Source organism: Cryptomeria japonica, chromosome 5 (assembly GCF_030272615.1).
Source record: "Cryptomeria japonica chromosome 5, Sugi_1.0, whole genome shotgun sequence".
Classification (NCBI taxonomy): domain Eukaryota; kingdom Viridiplantae; phylum Streptophyta; class Pinopsida; order Cupressales; family Cupressaceae; genus Cryptomeria; species Cryptomeria japonica.
This window is the reverse complement of record NC_081409.1, coordinates 550,317,241-550,334,893: the sequence shown is the minus strand read 5'-3', so window position 1 is coordinate 550,334,893 and position 17,653 is coordinate 550,317,241. Positions and strand designations below refer to the sequence as shown.

At 33.8% G+C, this 17,653-nt stretch overlaps 1 protein-coding gene across 1 annotated transcript; it reads left to right on the top strand.

Annotated features, from left to right (window-relative positions):
- Positions 1–13,968: 13,968 nt before the first annotated feature.
- LOC131875967 (SKP1-like protein 11) lies at positions 13,969–14,478 on the top strand. The gene has a single exon (XM_059220713.1). The coding sequence runs from the start codon at positions 13,969–13,971 to the stop codon at positions 14,476–14,478; it is 510 nt and encodes a 169-aa protein (XP_059076696.1).
- Positions 14,479–17,653: the final 3,175 nt, after the last annotated feature.

Sequence of the window (17,653 nt, the reverse complement as noted above, 5' to 3'; positions counted from 1 at the left end):
TTCAAAGTCATACTATATACTCTAGTCGGTTAGCACTACTGAATCATGCAGTCAGTATACACAGAGAAGTCGATATGCACAGTCTAGTCGGTTACAAAATAAAGCAATCACAGAATGCAGTATACACCGAGATGTCTACCGAGTATCTTTTTATGTCTATTGAGCAGCAAAGATGACACACCGAGTTGATATACACTGAGTGAAACGTGTTACTAGATACATTGAACCTAGACATGCATATGAAAACGTGTTACAAGATCGAGGCACATCGAACCATTATTACATTGGAAATTGTACTAGAAGATTGTGTATGATTTTGAGATCAATCTAACCAATGAAATAATTTGTTTAGTTATTCACTCGACGAATCTTGTTTTGTAAGATCGAAGCAATGAATTAGATCACCGTCTTAAGAGATCTATTTATACAGCATGAGTTAAGTGTGTATGTATGTGTGTAAGAAGACCATTACAGAGACATAGAGGTCACCAAGAAAGTTTTTAGAGAACAATCAAAGAACAGAGTAAACAAAAGGGTTTACCGAGTTACTATATGGGTTACCGAGGTATGCTATAAGCAAGGTAATCTATTCTGAGCACATAGAATCTACTATAACATTTCAGATGTAAAGTTGCAGATATTTGTAATGATTTTATTGTATTATTGTGAAGTTGAAAGAGAAACCTTTAACAGGGTAAAAGACTCTAATCAAGTCTATAAATTGTAAAGCCTCTAACCAGATGCAGCATTTAGATTAAATGTTGTAAAATCCTTTAGCAAAGTAGATCTAACAGATCTTATTACTCTTAACAGGGTAAGCTATCAAAAATAGCTAAAATGTAGCTCTAACCGAGCACTCTTTATTATTGTAGTAGTGAAGTTGTGGGTGCCATCCCTACCGAAGTTTTTCTTTCTAACCAAGAGTTTCTGCGTAACCAAAATATATGTGTTATGGAGTGAATCATGTATGATTGTTATCTATTTGTTTTAACTTTATTTTATGTAACTGCACTATTCTGTTTATGCATAACAATAAAGTTATTATTCAAGAAAAGTTTTGGAGTACTGATTCACCCCTCCCCTCTTAGTACATTAGCTTTCTATATTGGGCTTAACAATTGGTATCAGAGCTTGAATCTTGGAAAAGGGTTTAACTACCTAAAGAGAAAGATCTTATCAATGGAGGGTTATAAACAATCTCAGAGGATTGTATATCTACAAGAAGAGCTGGATCATGCTAATCAAATGATTGCAGACATGCAAAGGCAAATGCAAAAATCTCTGAAAGTAAGAAGAAGATTATCTGATGACTTGCAGGATTCTCAAGAGTTAGTGGAACAAATTGAGACATCATCTGAGAACAGTATATCTGAAGAGACTGAAGAAATGATTGGAGTATTGAAAGAAAAGAACAAAGCATTGGCTGATCAAATAAAAGCAATGAAAAGAGAACAAGAACATTTCAGTACACAGATGACTGAAATCTAGATGCATTGAGGACAACTAAGGATAAAGCAAGAGATCTATAGAGAGAGAAACAACAACTTGAAGTCTTAGTATCTGATAAAAATGATGAAATCATAAGGTTGAATGGGATTCAACAAAATATGACAGATCAACTAGGTTATGCACATCATGAAGCAATTCTGAAGAATGATGAAAATCAAGCATTGAAACTCAAAGTATCAAGGTTGACCGATGAACTTGAAATAGAGAAGAAATCCAAAGAAACACTGGAGAAGAGTTATGAAGCATCAAAGATGTTGGATGAGCAATTGAATACAAGAAGACTCAACAAAGATGTTGGACTCAGTTACAAAGGAATTCATACTACCGAGAGAGGAGAATCATCAAAGCAAGCTGGAAACAGGAATAACATCAAAAGAAAGAAGCCTATTTGCTACTACTATGGAAATCAAGGTCATACTGCCAACATGTGCTAAATCAGAAAAGGTAAGCAACCAAATATCACTAAGTCCAATGGTTATTGTTACAATTGCAATAAATATGGTCACACATTTAACCAATGTAGGACAAAATCTGTTATCAACTATCAGAAAGAAAAATTCAAAGGGTTTTGTAGAAACTATAATAGATATGGACATAGTACTAAGGAGTACTAGCTTAAGAAAAATAACTACATGTGGTCTGCACATCGAGCGAACACTAGAGGTTACCAAACTCACACAAATCCTTACTGATAATATGCAGCAGTACCATGGGATTATAACACAAGGATGTGGTGTGAATGTTGTGGAAGATATGGACATATAAGTGCCAACTATTTTATAAGGTTTGGAATGAACAACCGAAGGTCATGGAGAAATCCTGGTATGGCATGTTTTCATTGTCACAAAGTTGGACATTTAGCTGGAGATTGTAGAGATCAACCTAGAGGAGACAGTGAAGAAATAAAAGAGAAATTAAAAATGATTTGGAAAAAGAAGGAAATTGTGTCAAATGAAGAAAGAACCTTACCTACCGCGTTAGGTGTACCTATTCCAAATTAATCAGAAAAGGTATGAAGGGACTGCATTCTCTGAAGTTTAAAATCATAACAGTTCCTATTCTATTATGTACTAAATTCAAAATTTGTATAGTTAAGATGCATTAGTAAGTTTGAAATTCTATCAAAAGTACTTTACAGGAAACCTATCAAGTCAGTGAATATAAGAAGCCTATCAAGTCGGTAAATGAAGGAAATTTGGTTACTTGGTTAAAACAAAAAAAGGAGAGTAAATCGGTTAAAAGGTGAACCGAGTGCATTTAATGTCTTTGACCTAACCCACACGGAGCCCGATAAGGTATTTTGTGTACTTAAAAGCATTTTCGTGGTCATTTACACTTACCAAGTTTTTGAAAGAGCAGAGTAGAGCGATTCCAAGGTGATCAAACCTCATTCTAAGTGAATCCAAGGTATTTACATCAATTCTCATCACACTGTCAAGCTAGTTTACCGATCTTATCAAATTGCTATTATCTGCTGAGTGTGAAGCATCTGTCATTTGTAAACCGTCAAACCCTAAGGATAGTTTGCTAACTTTTTTACCTGAAATCTACAATGGTGCCCAAGATCCAAGATCCCGTAGTTGTCAAGATTATAGAGAAGCCCTCACTGAAATACACTTTGACTCCTAAAGTCGCCTCTGAACCGGATGACAAAACTGCCTTTTCACTCATCCCAGATCGAGTCTTGTTAGTTGAAGATGTGAGATTCTTCACCAAATGTTGTGTTGAAGAACTCAGTCATGTTGAAATTAGAGACACCTATGATGAATTATGTACCGATGGTGTATTAAACAACAAGTATGAACACATCAGAATCGAGGGATTGACTGAAGTCCTAACCTACCCTCGTGTGTTCAAGCCCCAATGGGTTAAGTTTGTTGAGTAGAGTTCATGATGATTTCATGTGGCTAGAAGAGCAACCATTCAAAATCACCAAGGAAATCATTCATGTGATCACCGATTATCCTATCTATGATCATGCACGAGCTCAGAAGATGATATCATAGAAGGAGTTAGTCAGCTTAACCAGAGTAGAATCTGATTACAGAGGACTGAAATTGAACAATGTCACTGATGCAGAATTTAAGTTTGCCATTAGAGTAATCGGTTACTATTTCTTCCAATCAGCAAGGGAAAACAGTGTACCCTGTGCAGCAGTTGACTTAGCCTATAAAATTGTGAAAAAGGGAATGAAAGTTGACTTATGTGAAGTGTTATTGAAGAACTTGTTTGAGAACCTAAACACAATAAGGAAGCCAAAGAAGAACAACTCGGTAAATACACTGAAGTTTGGTTCACTTCTTGTATGCATGTTTTTCTACTTTGAGAAATTCTTTCCATCAGTCAGTAAAATAGTTTGGGAGCTACACCGACCAATCACCCATCAGATTAATGACTTTATCAAGAAGTTGGGAGATAATTTCAATGATATAATGGATGACCACTTCAGCAAATTTCAAGAGAAAATGCACAACAGGTACCGGATTCCACCCCAGCTAGTGGAGAAATATAGGGATGATATATACTTTGAGGTAGATACTGATTATTGTTATGTGAATGTTGTGGAACCAAGAACTCAATCTCTACCACTAATGGGTTATGAGATTGAATTTGATATCACACAACAACAAATTGATGCATATCTTACATTACCAAGGCATGCTACCGAGCTATGATATGGAACTTATGAAGAAGTTAAGGAAAAGGTAAAAATGAGCATTGTAGTACCCAAAGCTACAAGAAAGGCTACAAAGATGATTAAGGAATTATCTGAGAAATTCAGAGAAGACTCCTCCTCTACACCTATCAAAGGCACTCTTGCCATCATCGCAGAGGAATCTAAAGCTCAAGAGGCAGCAATAACATTGAGCACCAAATTGCCTACGGGTAAAGTGTTGAAAAGAAAGAAACTGGACACTTCAAAGGCCCTAACGACTCCTCCAACAAAGAGACCTAATACAAGAGCATCAGCTGCATCACCGAGTAAGAAACAAAAGAGTGTTACTACTCCCAAGGTAACCAAGACCTACAAGAAATCTGCTCGGAGACTCATTCTGGCAAAAGAGTCTAGTGATACAGAATCTGAAGATGCAAACAAATTCTAGATTGTAAAGAGCAAGAAGGTAAATATACATAGTGTTGAAAACTTCTGTGCCAATCTAAAAGAATATGGTGGATTTGCAGGATTTAGATATGTCAAGTATGAAACTAGGAATAATGATGAGAAGAGACAAATTGAAGAAGCTGTCATCTGCACACTTCTAAAGTTTTGGCTAGCTCCATTGGAACTAGTAAAGTCACTTCCAAATGAACTTTACTTGCATATTGATAATAGGTGGAAATATGCAATGGACTCAGAGAAACAAATCAGAGAAAGAAGTCTAGTCCATCTATTTCCTGATATGTCTGTAGCAGAAATAAAGGAACATTTGACAACCTACAATTCAAAATTTCTTGTCAAACAGAGAGCCTTAAAACTGATGAATGGGCTATATATTGATGTAGAAAATGAGACAAAAGCCAAATGGCAGGAAATCTTCAAAATCAAGGATGTCGGTGAACAATCTAAAGTTGAAATTGTTGATGTCACCGAACACAATCTTGATGTCACCGAACAAGGTCCTGATGCTACCAAGCAAGACCCGACTGACACTATTCAAATTGATGAAGATGTCATGGATGCAAAAGCACCGGAGTAGGAAATGATAGAAGGCACTACATATGCAAAACTTGTATCTAGTGAATCTGTTTTAGAACAAGTTCAGCCTTACCCACCAATCAATCAACCTATCTCTACCGAAGCTTCTCAGGATACAACACAAGGTGCCAAAGGTCACCAGTCTGAAGTAGTAGAAGGTACAACTCAAGAACAGACCTATCAAGCACCCTCAAGCACTGAAAATGTAGCAGCTGAGACACCCAATACTGAGACACCAAAAGACACCATAGCGGCTAAAGGAACTGACCAAAGTGTTGCCTTTTTCGAGCAACCTACCAAGGGTCAACAAGCCTCTCAAGCTATTGTCTTGGTCCACCCAACCAAAGGTAAAGAGAAGAAGGTGAAAAAGCATAGTTTCAAAGTTGATTTATCTAAACCAATAGTGTTGCCCAATGTGGATACCTCAAAATTAAAGGGGCAAGCACTTATTGATTTCGGTGAGCTATGCAAAGCAAAGGCCGAACAAGAAAACAAATGGCCATTCAAAAGAAGAATAAAGTACTTCAAAAGGTGAAGACACTGCTGACAAATATGCTACCTTCAGCTACAGTGTCAACCGATGTAGCCATCCACATTCAACTCGATGAACTCCTTAATCAAATAGAAACATCTAGAGTTGATGCATCTGAATACTTGAGCAAGCTAAAAGACAAGGAGCTTACTGGAAAAATGATAGAAGAGGTACAAAAAGCTCTAGCTATTGGGAAATTCAAGCTTGTCAAATTCATTGCTGAGTTGTCCCCTCAACTTAAGCATATTCTTTATTTATTTCAGAAACTTTGTACATTTTCTATATTCATTAAAGATTTCAAGAATAAAACTAATGCAATTGAGAAAGAGATCACCAATCTCTCAAATAAGTTGACCACTAAGCCCAATTCAGTTCAGAATTTTTATACAAAGCTTCAACAGCTCATGGCTCAACAATTGGAACTAAGAAATGAAGAACACAAGATCAGGTTGGATATAATGACACTCCAGACATTATTCCTTCCTCATCTTTCATCAGTTCAAGAACAGATTAACAGAGATACACGCCTATCTACTACACAAGAGGGAAGCACTCTTGATGGCTTAATATCCCTATTGGCTAATATTCAAGCAAAAACTTCTTTAATGGAAAGTGTAAAGGATGCCCTCTCTATTGCTCTCACCGACGCCCAGAAAAAGTAAAAATCTATTTTTGATTAGTTACCACCCCCGGATGGAAATTAAGTTTTTGATGTTTGTCAAAAATGGGGAGTGATACTATATAAGGGGAGTAATATAATATATTGAGGGAGTGATATAGCTTTGGTGATATAGTTTTGATATAGTATTCAGAGTATTGTATATAGGGGGAGTATACCGAGCAGAGTATCACAGGATAGTAAGCAGAGCACACAAGCATAGAACCAAGCATGCAAAATCAGAGTTATGTACAGTATAATGATAAGGGGAGTATATATGTTTATACTATTTCATTTACTATTGTATATATTGTCAAGTATAGTCATTTTGCAATGTATATAGATTTTTGAGTTATGACTTTGAAAGTAGTTTTTGTCAAACATCTCAACTAATGTCAAAAGGGGAGATTGTTACTACTTATCAAGTTGCCATTAGTTTTTATATTCAAAGTCATACTATATACTCTATTCGGTTAGCACTACCGAATCATGCAGTCGGTATACACAGAGAAGTTGGTATGCACAATCTAGTCGGTTACAGAAGAAAGTAGTCATAGAACGCGGTATACACCAAGCTATCTACCGAGTATCTTTTTATGTCTACCAAGAAGAAAAGATGACACACCGAGTGAAATGTGTTACCAGATACATTGAACCTGGACATGCATATGAAAACGTGTTACAAGATCGAGGCACATCGAACCGTTATTACATTGGAAATTGCACTAGAAGATTGTGTATGATTTTGAGATCAATCTAACCAATGAAATAATTTGTTTAGTTATTCATTTGAGGAATCTTGTTTGTAAGATCAAAGAAATGAATTAGATCACTATCTTAAGAGATCTATTTATACAGCATAAGTTAAGTGTGTATGTATGTGTGTAAGAAGACTGTTACAGAGACACAGAGGTCACCGAGAAGGTTTTCAGAGAACAGTCGAACAATAGAGTAAACAGAAGGGTTTACCAAGTTACTATATGGGTTACCGAGGTATGCTATAAGCAAGGTAATCTATTCTGAGCACATAGAATCTGCTATAACATTTTAGATGTAAAGTTGCAGATATTTGTAATAATTTTATTGTAATATTGTGAAGTTGAAAGAGAAACCTTTAACAGGGTAAAAGACTCTAATCAAGTCTATAAATTGTAAAGTCCCTAACCAGGTGCATCATTCAGATTAAATGTTGTAAAATCCTTTAGCAAGGTAGATCTAACAGATCTTGTTACTCCTAACAGGGTAAGCTATCAGAAATAGCTAAAATGTAGCTCTAACCGAGCACTCTTTATTATTGTAGTAGTGAAGTTGCGGGTGCCATCCCCACCGCAGTTTTTCTCTCTAACCAAGAGTTTCTGTATAACCAAAGTATATGTGTTATGGAGTGATTCATGTATGATTGTTATCTATTTGTTTTAACTTTATTTTATGTTACTGCACTATTCTGTTTATGCATAACAGTAAAGTTATTATTGAAGAAAAGTTTTGGAGTACTAATTCACCCCTCCCCTCTAAGTACATTAGCTTTCTATATTGGGCCTAACAAAGAAGATGGTGTCATGTTGCTCTTCAATGTTTCTCTCTATTGGATAGATCATTCATAGGAGTATTGACTTTTTTCTCATTCACACTAGATATCTTAAGAGAGGTACGAGTATTATCTGTGTTGATGTCATCTTGAGGGTTATTAATTTCTACAAAATCGTTTATGTGATTTACACATGTAATGCATGTTCTTAAAAATTTCACCATTAAAGAACATATAACATGGATAAAATCTGTGAGATATGATTTGCAATTAGGAAACGGGTGAACTTACAATAATGGTTCCCACTTTTTTGCCACTTTTGACACTGAGATAAACATTTTTAAAATGATCTTCAACTTCCGACAACTATAACTTTTAAACTTATAAGAATTTGAAGATGATGTAAATTAGTTATTTGTAGAATTTTGTCTGTAGATTCTATATATTTTTTTTAAAAAAAATTCTGAAGATTTTTTTTTAAAATTTTCCATCTCCCTCAAAAATTAGTTGTTTACAACAAACTACATATTTTAAGAGTGATGTGCCTCCCGAAATGCATAAATTTTTTTTCCTATAAATGATAAAAGCTCAATTCTTTCAAATTTTGGTTTGTAATATCAATATCGAGAGTTTTCAGTTGATTTGATAGTGATATGTTGAATATTTTTCATTTTATTAAGTTTTGAATTCTGACTAATTATATTTTAGACATAGGTGTACGTTTGAACACATAACTTGTTCTATATATATCAAAATTCAATTTTATTGTTTTGTTAGAAAGAAGACATAAATACCTAGGGAGTAGATTTTTTTCAGATTTTTTTTGAACTAGTTTACTATTTTTCCCAATGCATTGAACATAGAAGTTCATGTTCGGTGAAAAACCTATATTTGGTAAAATTAAAAAAACAAGTTCATAATAAACTCAATATGTAATAAAATTATAGTCATTGCAAATCTTACTTCGAGGACTACCATACTATATTTTAGGTTGTCAAGATTGATCCATTTGATCCTTCGACCAGAGGTTTGAAGGCCAAAAATTGCAAAAAATTGTAGAAAGTTTCAGAGAAGTGTAGAAAAAGGGGTTCGAATGAAGGGGGCTTCGAGCGAACCCCCCCAATATAATTAAAAATTGACATAAACAAGCATTAAAGGCGGTTCACTCAAAAGAGGGTGTTTGAGTGAAGTGGGGGGTTCGAGCCAACCCCAAATGGTAGTTCATTCGAACACCCCCACTTTGCTTGGAACCCCTCCAAATTTTTTTCCTACCTTTGCATTTTTCCTTCGTGGGTGAAAGTGGGAACCATTATTGTGAACTCACTCAAACATTTTACAAACCCTAAAAATAAAATATGCAAAAGTACTGTGGATGAAAGAAATCATTGTAAAATGAAATAAGCCATTATCCAACACATGATTATGATAAGGTAACTAAAAAGCAATGTAAACATATGTGAAATAGTAAACAAATTAGATTTATTAATTTCCATTATGAGTTCTTAAAACTAGATCTAAAGATATAAGTAAAAAATAATACAACCCACAAGACAAAATTAGCAAAATAGATTAGGGTTTTTATGAGGTTAACCACTAAATTTATGTAATTATGATCTATGAGAGAGGAAATCATTTTTCAAATTCCCAAAAATTAGATCTGAGACCATAAATTTGAAATAAGCATGCAAGGAGTTGGGTTCACCAAAATGTAATGTGGGGAAATTAGGAATTTGGGTTTAAGATAATAAAACCACTAACTAACCTAATTAACCTACATACATTGAAAGAGGATTGAACTCATTAGATCTAGGCTCAATCCTTGTGAGGAAAGAGATTGAGATTCTGATTAGATCCAATTGGGGATGTGGTTGATTAATCCATTTTCTAAGTTGAATCTGATTGATTGTGAAATTAGGGTAAGATGAGGGATTGTTGAAGTAAACTGAGCAAAACACTAAACTACAAATGTCCCATAGTGTCACCAACTTGGATTTGAGAAAAATGAGATGTTTAAAACCTAACCTCTCCAGTTCGATCTGATTTTAAAGGACCAGTTAGCACAAATCCACCCCGATCCTCCAAATTTTCCATCGTCAAAAGATGACTTATTCATCACTGTTGACTATTTCATATTTCTCGAGTACAACTCCACACCTATTTCTTGCACATAGAAAGAAAGGGAAAAATGTTAGGAATAGGGGCTTTCCTTAGGTCAAACCCTAGTTTTGGAATTAACCATAAATTAAATAATGCAAATATTAAAATAAATTGTAGGGAGATATACTTCATATTTGCAATTGTTTATGATGATGCAATGCTCTTTGAATGTAATCACAAATGTTGAATGTAATAGCATGACAAACACATGAACATAAAAAACCCTAATCACACACACATTCTTGCATGAACATTGATGTAAATTTGCTCCACAATGCTTGAATGATGAATATCCAACCTTGAATCTTTGAAGATGCTTGATAATGAATGCTTCATAGATGCACAAATATTTGGGATGGAGTCCTCGATTTCTTCTTAGATCTAAAATGAATTGATATAATATCTTTATATAGGGTTCCCTAGGTAATTTACTAATTAGACCGACCTCCAATGGTCATGTGTAGCCATGGGAATCAAATTCTAGTAAGGAGATATAGTACCTACCCATTTCAAATTGAGCCCCATTTGAGAGGGACTAGGGAGCTTTGAGGTGTCCTGGTACAGGCCAGAGTGTTCCACTCCTTGGTCCTTTTGCAAAGAGGCCCAAAACAAGCACCCAAGGGGGTGGGCATCTCACAGTGCGACTCACAATGCGTGTACATGACATCAATTTTGGATAATTGATCTTGGACGAACCTATAGAGGGGATGAAGGCCAAACACGCTAAAGTGGTAGCACAAACATGAGGTGTAAATTGGACTTGTGATAATTTACGATGGGTGAACTCACAATACTGGTTCCCACTTTTTGACCAACTTTGACACTTATATGAATATTTTGAAAAAAAACCTTCACTTTCCGACACGTATAACTTTTAAACTGTTAAGAATTTGAAGATGATATAAACTAGTGATTTTTTAGATCTTGTTTGAAGATTTTAAATATATTTTTTTCAAATTTGTTTGAATAAAATTTTATTGATTTTTCCATCTCCCTCAAAAAGTAAATTTTTACAGCAAACAATATTTTTTAAGAGTGATGAGTATCTCGAAATGCATAATTGTTTTTCTATAAATGATAAAAACTTAATTCTTCTGAATTTTGGTTTGTAACATCAATACCCATGGCATGCAATTGGTTTGATAGTGATATGTTGAATATTTTTCATTTTATTAAGTTTTGAAGTTCGACTAATTATAATTTAGATATAGGTGTACATCCGAACACATAACTTGTTCTATATATATCAAAATTTAATTTTCCTTTTTTTGTTAGAAAGAAAACATCAATACCTAGTGTATAGATATTTTTCAGAATTTGTTTGAATTAGTTTACTATTTTTCCCAATGCATTGAACAAAGAAGTTCATGTTCGGTGAAAAACCTACATTCATAAGAAATAAAATAAAAATATATTAATGAAATTAAATATATTAAAAGTTATAATATTTGGAAAGCTTATAATAAGAACTAAATACTTTAAAAAAATAAAATTTAAATGAATTAATTTGACCCCCCAAAAGCTAATGTAAAATTGGTTTTTTATCAGCATTTGATAGATGCAAAGGAGACTCCATTGCTAGTATGATTTAGAAGTAGAGAGGTTCTATCCAAGAAATTTTGATCTAAGAGCCTTTGATTTAACACTCTTCAATTAATTACTTAAAATGGGACCTCTTAAAGCTTAAATCATTATATTTTCTAAAAAATGTATGATCTCAGCAAAAATCAGACGTACCAAAACGTGGGAACCAACTTTGTGAGTTCACCCCGACACTACACTACATACTCAAATGATTATCAAGAATGTGTCTTGGCATACTCATTATAGATATCAAATTAAGATTGAAGTAACCACTTTCAAAGATATTTGGAAGGACTTAGTAGATATTAATCCTTTTCTTCAATGGCTACAAAGTAATATCCAAAATGACCTTTCAATATAGTAGGAATTTATTTCAAAGTTCCATATTCTTTCTCTTCAAGGCCACCTACTAAAAAAAGTATCACGAATACATGCTTTAAACTTTATAAAATGAGGCATTATAATTCTTCCAAATCTTATTCCCGAATGCAAGATAAATACCTTTATTTACTATAAATAAAAATAAAATTTTAATTTTTTAACAAAGACTAAAAGACTTTTCAATTTGTTATTGATATTATTCCTCAATAAATGACTCACAAAATTAGGGCTCTCATATATTCTCTAGTAAAAGGATTTAAAATGATATCTTTATACATCATTTCATGATTATATTTCTTCTATGAGATATTTTTGGCTTTCACTTCATCTTCCTATGGTTGGCCAACTAATCCATCATTGACAACATTAGTCTTCTCTTTACTTGGCATTGCATATTTGAGGATATTTGATTGGCTATTCTAAAACCTAAATTGATCCATTTTCTCGATGTATATTTTATCAAGGCCTTCTACTTGGTTTTCATAGTGTACTTCAAGGTTCTTAATTCACATTATGTATTTTTTAGATAAATAAAAATTGTCAAACTTATTTTTTACTTCTGAACCAAATCTTTGGAATATTGAAACTATATTCATGATTTTTAGGCATTTTAGGCTAGCTCCTTTTTCATGGTATATTAATTTTTAGCAAACTATCCTTGTCTTTGTTACAAGTATACCTAGTATTATCATAATTTTTGAGTGGGTAGTTTATTTGGTATTTAAAAAGATAGAGATGTTATTTTTATGATCTAAGTCTGTTTGTTTCCATTTCTTTGTATGCACTAAAGCTATTAGCTTCTCTAATGTGTTTATGGAGATTTAGATGCAAGAGATTCAAGTTGCATTTGAGGTGGCTTGTCTACTAGAGATTTTAAACTATTTGGGAAATACACCTTGTATTGATGTCATAGTCATTTCTCCCACCTCTTCTCTACCTTCACTATGTTGGCAAGATCATAATCAATCTACAAAAAGATACTATATGTTTGATATTGTCGGTTTCAACACTCAAGAAAGGTGGAATAATCAGCTCATCAACATAAAGAAATGTTACCCATGATTGCTCTTAACCTTCATACAATCCGCTTGCCTCTTATTGGGTTTCATTCTCTTTGCCAACTAGGTTCCAACAAGGTTCCATGGCTAATTCTATTCATTTCTCTAATTTCTACTCAACAATCTTCTAAAGACACTCTTGAAGAGAAGATGCACTTGTTGGTTGGGAGCTAGTTGATGTTAAACCTACCTCTAGAAATGTTAGGAAGAAACTTAATGATACAAACTCCTTCCTATAATTACTTTGCATAAGTAGTTTATATATCTTATGTTTGAACATTTCCTTTGACCTATTGCCTATTGTTGAAACTTTATAAAAAAATATTTTTACCATCTACAATTTTTAATAGTATATTATTATGTTTCTATTCACTAAAACAAATTAATAAATATTAATTAAACAAATAAATAAAATAAACTAATAATTATTCAAATAAAAATTATTTAAATAATATAACAAATATAACATTTCGTTATAAAATGAAAAACTATATGTCCACATGCCACATAAAATAAAATAATTGCAAAATAAATTAAAATAACTCTATATACTACTATTAAGTTACAAATCACGCATCAAAAAATCATATAAATCCTAAACAACCAATCTATTGATGTGCAAGTTAAATTTCAAATTAGTTTTAAATAATTCCAGCAACAAAATTAACGGGAAAGTCGCACCCATTGAAATAGAGAAATGGAATGGTATAAATTAGAAACCAGATGTTCCGTATTCAAATCATCATACAGTTTAGAGTTTCTATCCAAATTCTACTCTTTCAACACTCTTTTAACCATTAATTACATCCCCGTTCGGTCGTGCATATTATTGCAAAAGAAGTATTTAATTTTGTGGAGATTAAAATGGCGGCAAATGCAGTGACATTGAGGCTGTTCAGAGATGAGGACGTGTATGAAGATTTCGAAGTGGAGAATATGGTTGCAATGGAATCAGTGGTCCTAAAGAATTTTATAGACACATACACAGACACAGGAATGGAGCCTCTGAGATTTCCTATTCTTTATGGTAATATCAAAAGCAGAAAAGTGCTGGAGATGGTATTAGACCACTGTAAATTCCATGCTCATGCAAAATCCAACACTATATCAGAAGAGGATGTGAAGATATGGGATACACAATTCGTTGAAAGAGCTCTTTCTGCAGATAAAAATCAGGCGACATTCTGCCACATTCTTTTGGCTGCGAATTTTCTTGAAATTAGAGATCTATTTGATTTGTTATGTAAGGCATCTGCAGATTTTCTGGAACACAAAAGTGTTGAAGAAATGCGCCAAATGCTTAAGATAGAGAACGATTTTAGTGAGGAAGAAGAGGAGGCAATCATGCGACAGACAGAACGGGCATACGCATAAATTTATTAGTGAAGAGTGATAGAAGCGACAATTACTGATTTCCATCTCATTTGATCTTGTTCCATAAATTACCCAGTTATTCTGGGGAATTTTTTAGTTCATTGACATTATATGGTGTTTGAAAACATGTCATTTAATATATAAGCATTTATTTATTTAATATACATGCAATTAGTATGTGTTCAATGCCTTTTAATTGCATATATCTCTCCTGCGTATCTTTTGTAATACCATCATTTACATTACCTGTCTTAGCAATAGTTTTGGATGTTACTGTGTGGAGAGCAGCAGGGTAGATTTCAGAACCTAAATCAAAAATATTTTCATCATCGTTACTAAACCCAAGTCTACTCCTTTCCAATTATGCTTCTAAAATAATATATAATTCTGAATCATCCACTCCCGCATCTGAAAGAACAAAATAGGTTAAAGATACGTCGCCCTGTTTTGTTCCTGAAAGCAATAAGATATTTGAAATATATTAATTTCTATTTCCATAAAATAGTTTCTTTGAGTATCAATTTTAGTTACCAGTTTTGATAGAAACTTTTGTGGACCACACTAATAACTATTTCAAGATCTTTATTTCGTGCTCTTCAGAGAGGCCTACATTCCTACCAGAAGGATTGTCCATTATGTACAAGATTTTATCCATTCATCGTATGCTTTTGTTTTACTTCTACCAATCCTTTGGGAATCATATCTTGTTTTAATTAAAATATATTTTACTATACTGTGTATTTTCAAATCTGTATATCTTGCATCTTGTTGGACTGATCAGGTGATTCACAATATTTCTTATATGATTTTTATTGGATTTTCTTAATGGATTTGGTGCTATTGGTGGTTATTGAGTTTTGATTATTTAGCCATTTTTGATGGGCACATTGGCAATATTAATTCATCTTTTGATTGTTTGTTTGATTTAGGTGAGTTTTTCTTAGATTTATTCTTGTCAGGGGTTATTGTTTCATTGTACTTTTCCCAAGGTTTAAAATTTTAGGGGATTTATATATTTGTTGGTGAGAGATTCTTCACTGGATTGATAATTTTTATTTCATAGATTACTACCAATCAAATAAAAATCCAATGCAACAGACAAATGGTTATAATCATCCATGGATATGGTATTAAGGCATTTTATTAGACAGCCCAAGCGACCCGTATATTATTTTAGATTACTGCCAATCAAATAAAACTTAAGTGCAACAACCAAATAGTTATAGTGATCCATGGATATGATATTGAGGCATTTAATTAGACAGTGCAAGAAACCTGTGTATATCGTTTTCTATGAAACACTTTACTTGATTTGTCAAACTAGACAGTTCCAGTCACAACATTTGATGAAACTCCTCTATCTTTTATGCTTTGATGGGATAAATGATAGAGAAAATAGTTGGGTGCTCGAAGGGGTTCTGGAAATTGACTTCTAATAAACCCTCTCTAATAAACAAAATTCATATACTTTTGATTGTGACAAGACAATACTATAAATAAATCCTTTATAGTTCTAAAATAGTTCATATACATTTTACTGTGCTAAGACAATATTTCAAATAAGTTTTTTTATAATTTAATATTGTACTTGTAGCATAAACCCTGTTGAAATCTGCAGAGAGAAAATGCCTTCGAAAGATTAATTCAATTTAGTAAGCTGAAATTATATAATTTTTTGATGGTCGTGTTTTGCTAGATTGATTTTATTTTAGTTTCTAAAATCCTAGAAACACTGTCCCATTCAATGTATGGAGGAAATTTGTGATTTGAAGCTATTTGAAGAGCTTGGCATCCACTTTGTTATTGTGTCATCTGGTCTGAAATTTGAATCGACATGAATGAGAACCCTCATTCATCCTTACGAGCCCTCAATGTTGCTTGATGTTATAGATATTTTTCCATTTTTATCGATGTGATGCGATTTTCTAGGCTTCTTGATTAGGATCTTCAATACAATGATCATCTTGTGCAAGGTTTTATATTTCACTCTTACAGCTGATTTTGGCACATCTGAATTTGCAAACTGCACTTACCGTCTATGCTTTGGCCACTCTGCTATTCCGTAACCTTCCTACAAGCAACTTTGTTCTATCTTCGTGTGGTTAATGTACTCGGATCGTGTACCATACCTCGCTTACTTGGACATTGTATCCCTTCTGGATCTATTCTGATAATCGACCATTTTCCCTGAATGCACCTTTTTGAAGCTATCCATGTCGTTATTGATACAGAGGTCAATATCCAGGTGATGCTCTTCCTGGGTCTTGTCACCAGCAGTCTCAAGATTCACTTCAAGTCCCACCTCCTTAACATCAGAGCTATGAGCTTCTTTCATGGCCGTATCCTCTCCCATCAGGCCCTTATCCTTAGAGTCAGTCGTGAGAGGAGACCGATTCTTGGTTCCCACATGTTAGCACATACTTTTGCAAAATACTCTGTGCTATTTATTTGATGTTTCTATATGTACATTTTCATCATAAGAGCATTTCCCAGCTAGATTGAATATGCAGGAAGTATGTTGCAATATCAAAAGGATCCTACTGTGACCTGTTTTCAAAATTGAACAAGTATCGTTGGGGCATGCTAAGTGTTGGCATTAAATAGGGACTACATGAGGAAGTTTCATCATGACAATATTGGATCCTTATAAAGACATTGCTTGGGCCTGTGTGATAGACTCTGCCATCTATTAGTACGTATGAAGTTTCCACGGAGGGTTGCTTATTCAACACAATTAATAATATATGAAGAGGAGCTTATTCAACACAATTAAAATTTGAGCTATCGGCATAAGTCACCCCGACAAGACCGACTAGCCGAAACAATGAAAGAACCTATCGACGTAACATAGACCGAAGATTCTGAAGGAGAACCAAAAGAAGGTGAAAAAGGAGGGTTTCATCGGCGCAAATTTCACTATCGGGGGTATGAGAAAATGTTGTGCCAATAGCCGATGAGGTTATCGGTATAACTTACACCGATGAAAGAAAATGCGAAGTAGAGGTTGATAATGTCATCGGGTCATCAAAAAATGTCATTTCATGCTACCCCAATACCCGATGGGCTAGGTGGCAAAGGTGATGTCATCAACATGACTTACTCCGGTGAGGCAATACCAAAAGGTGGAAAATACTAAGTCATCGAGATAACTTAAACCATCGATGAAAAGTGCTTT

Excerpts from the sequence above, each read along its gene's own strand:
- LOC131875967 (XM_059220713.1), top strand. The coding sequence starts at position 13,969 with ATGGCGGCAAATGCAGTGACATTGAGGCTGTTCAGAGATGAGGACGTG.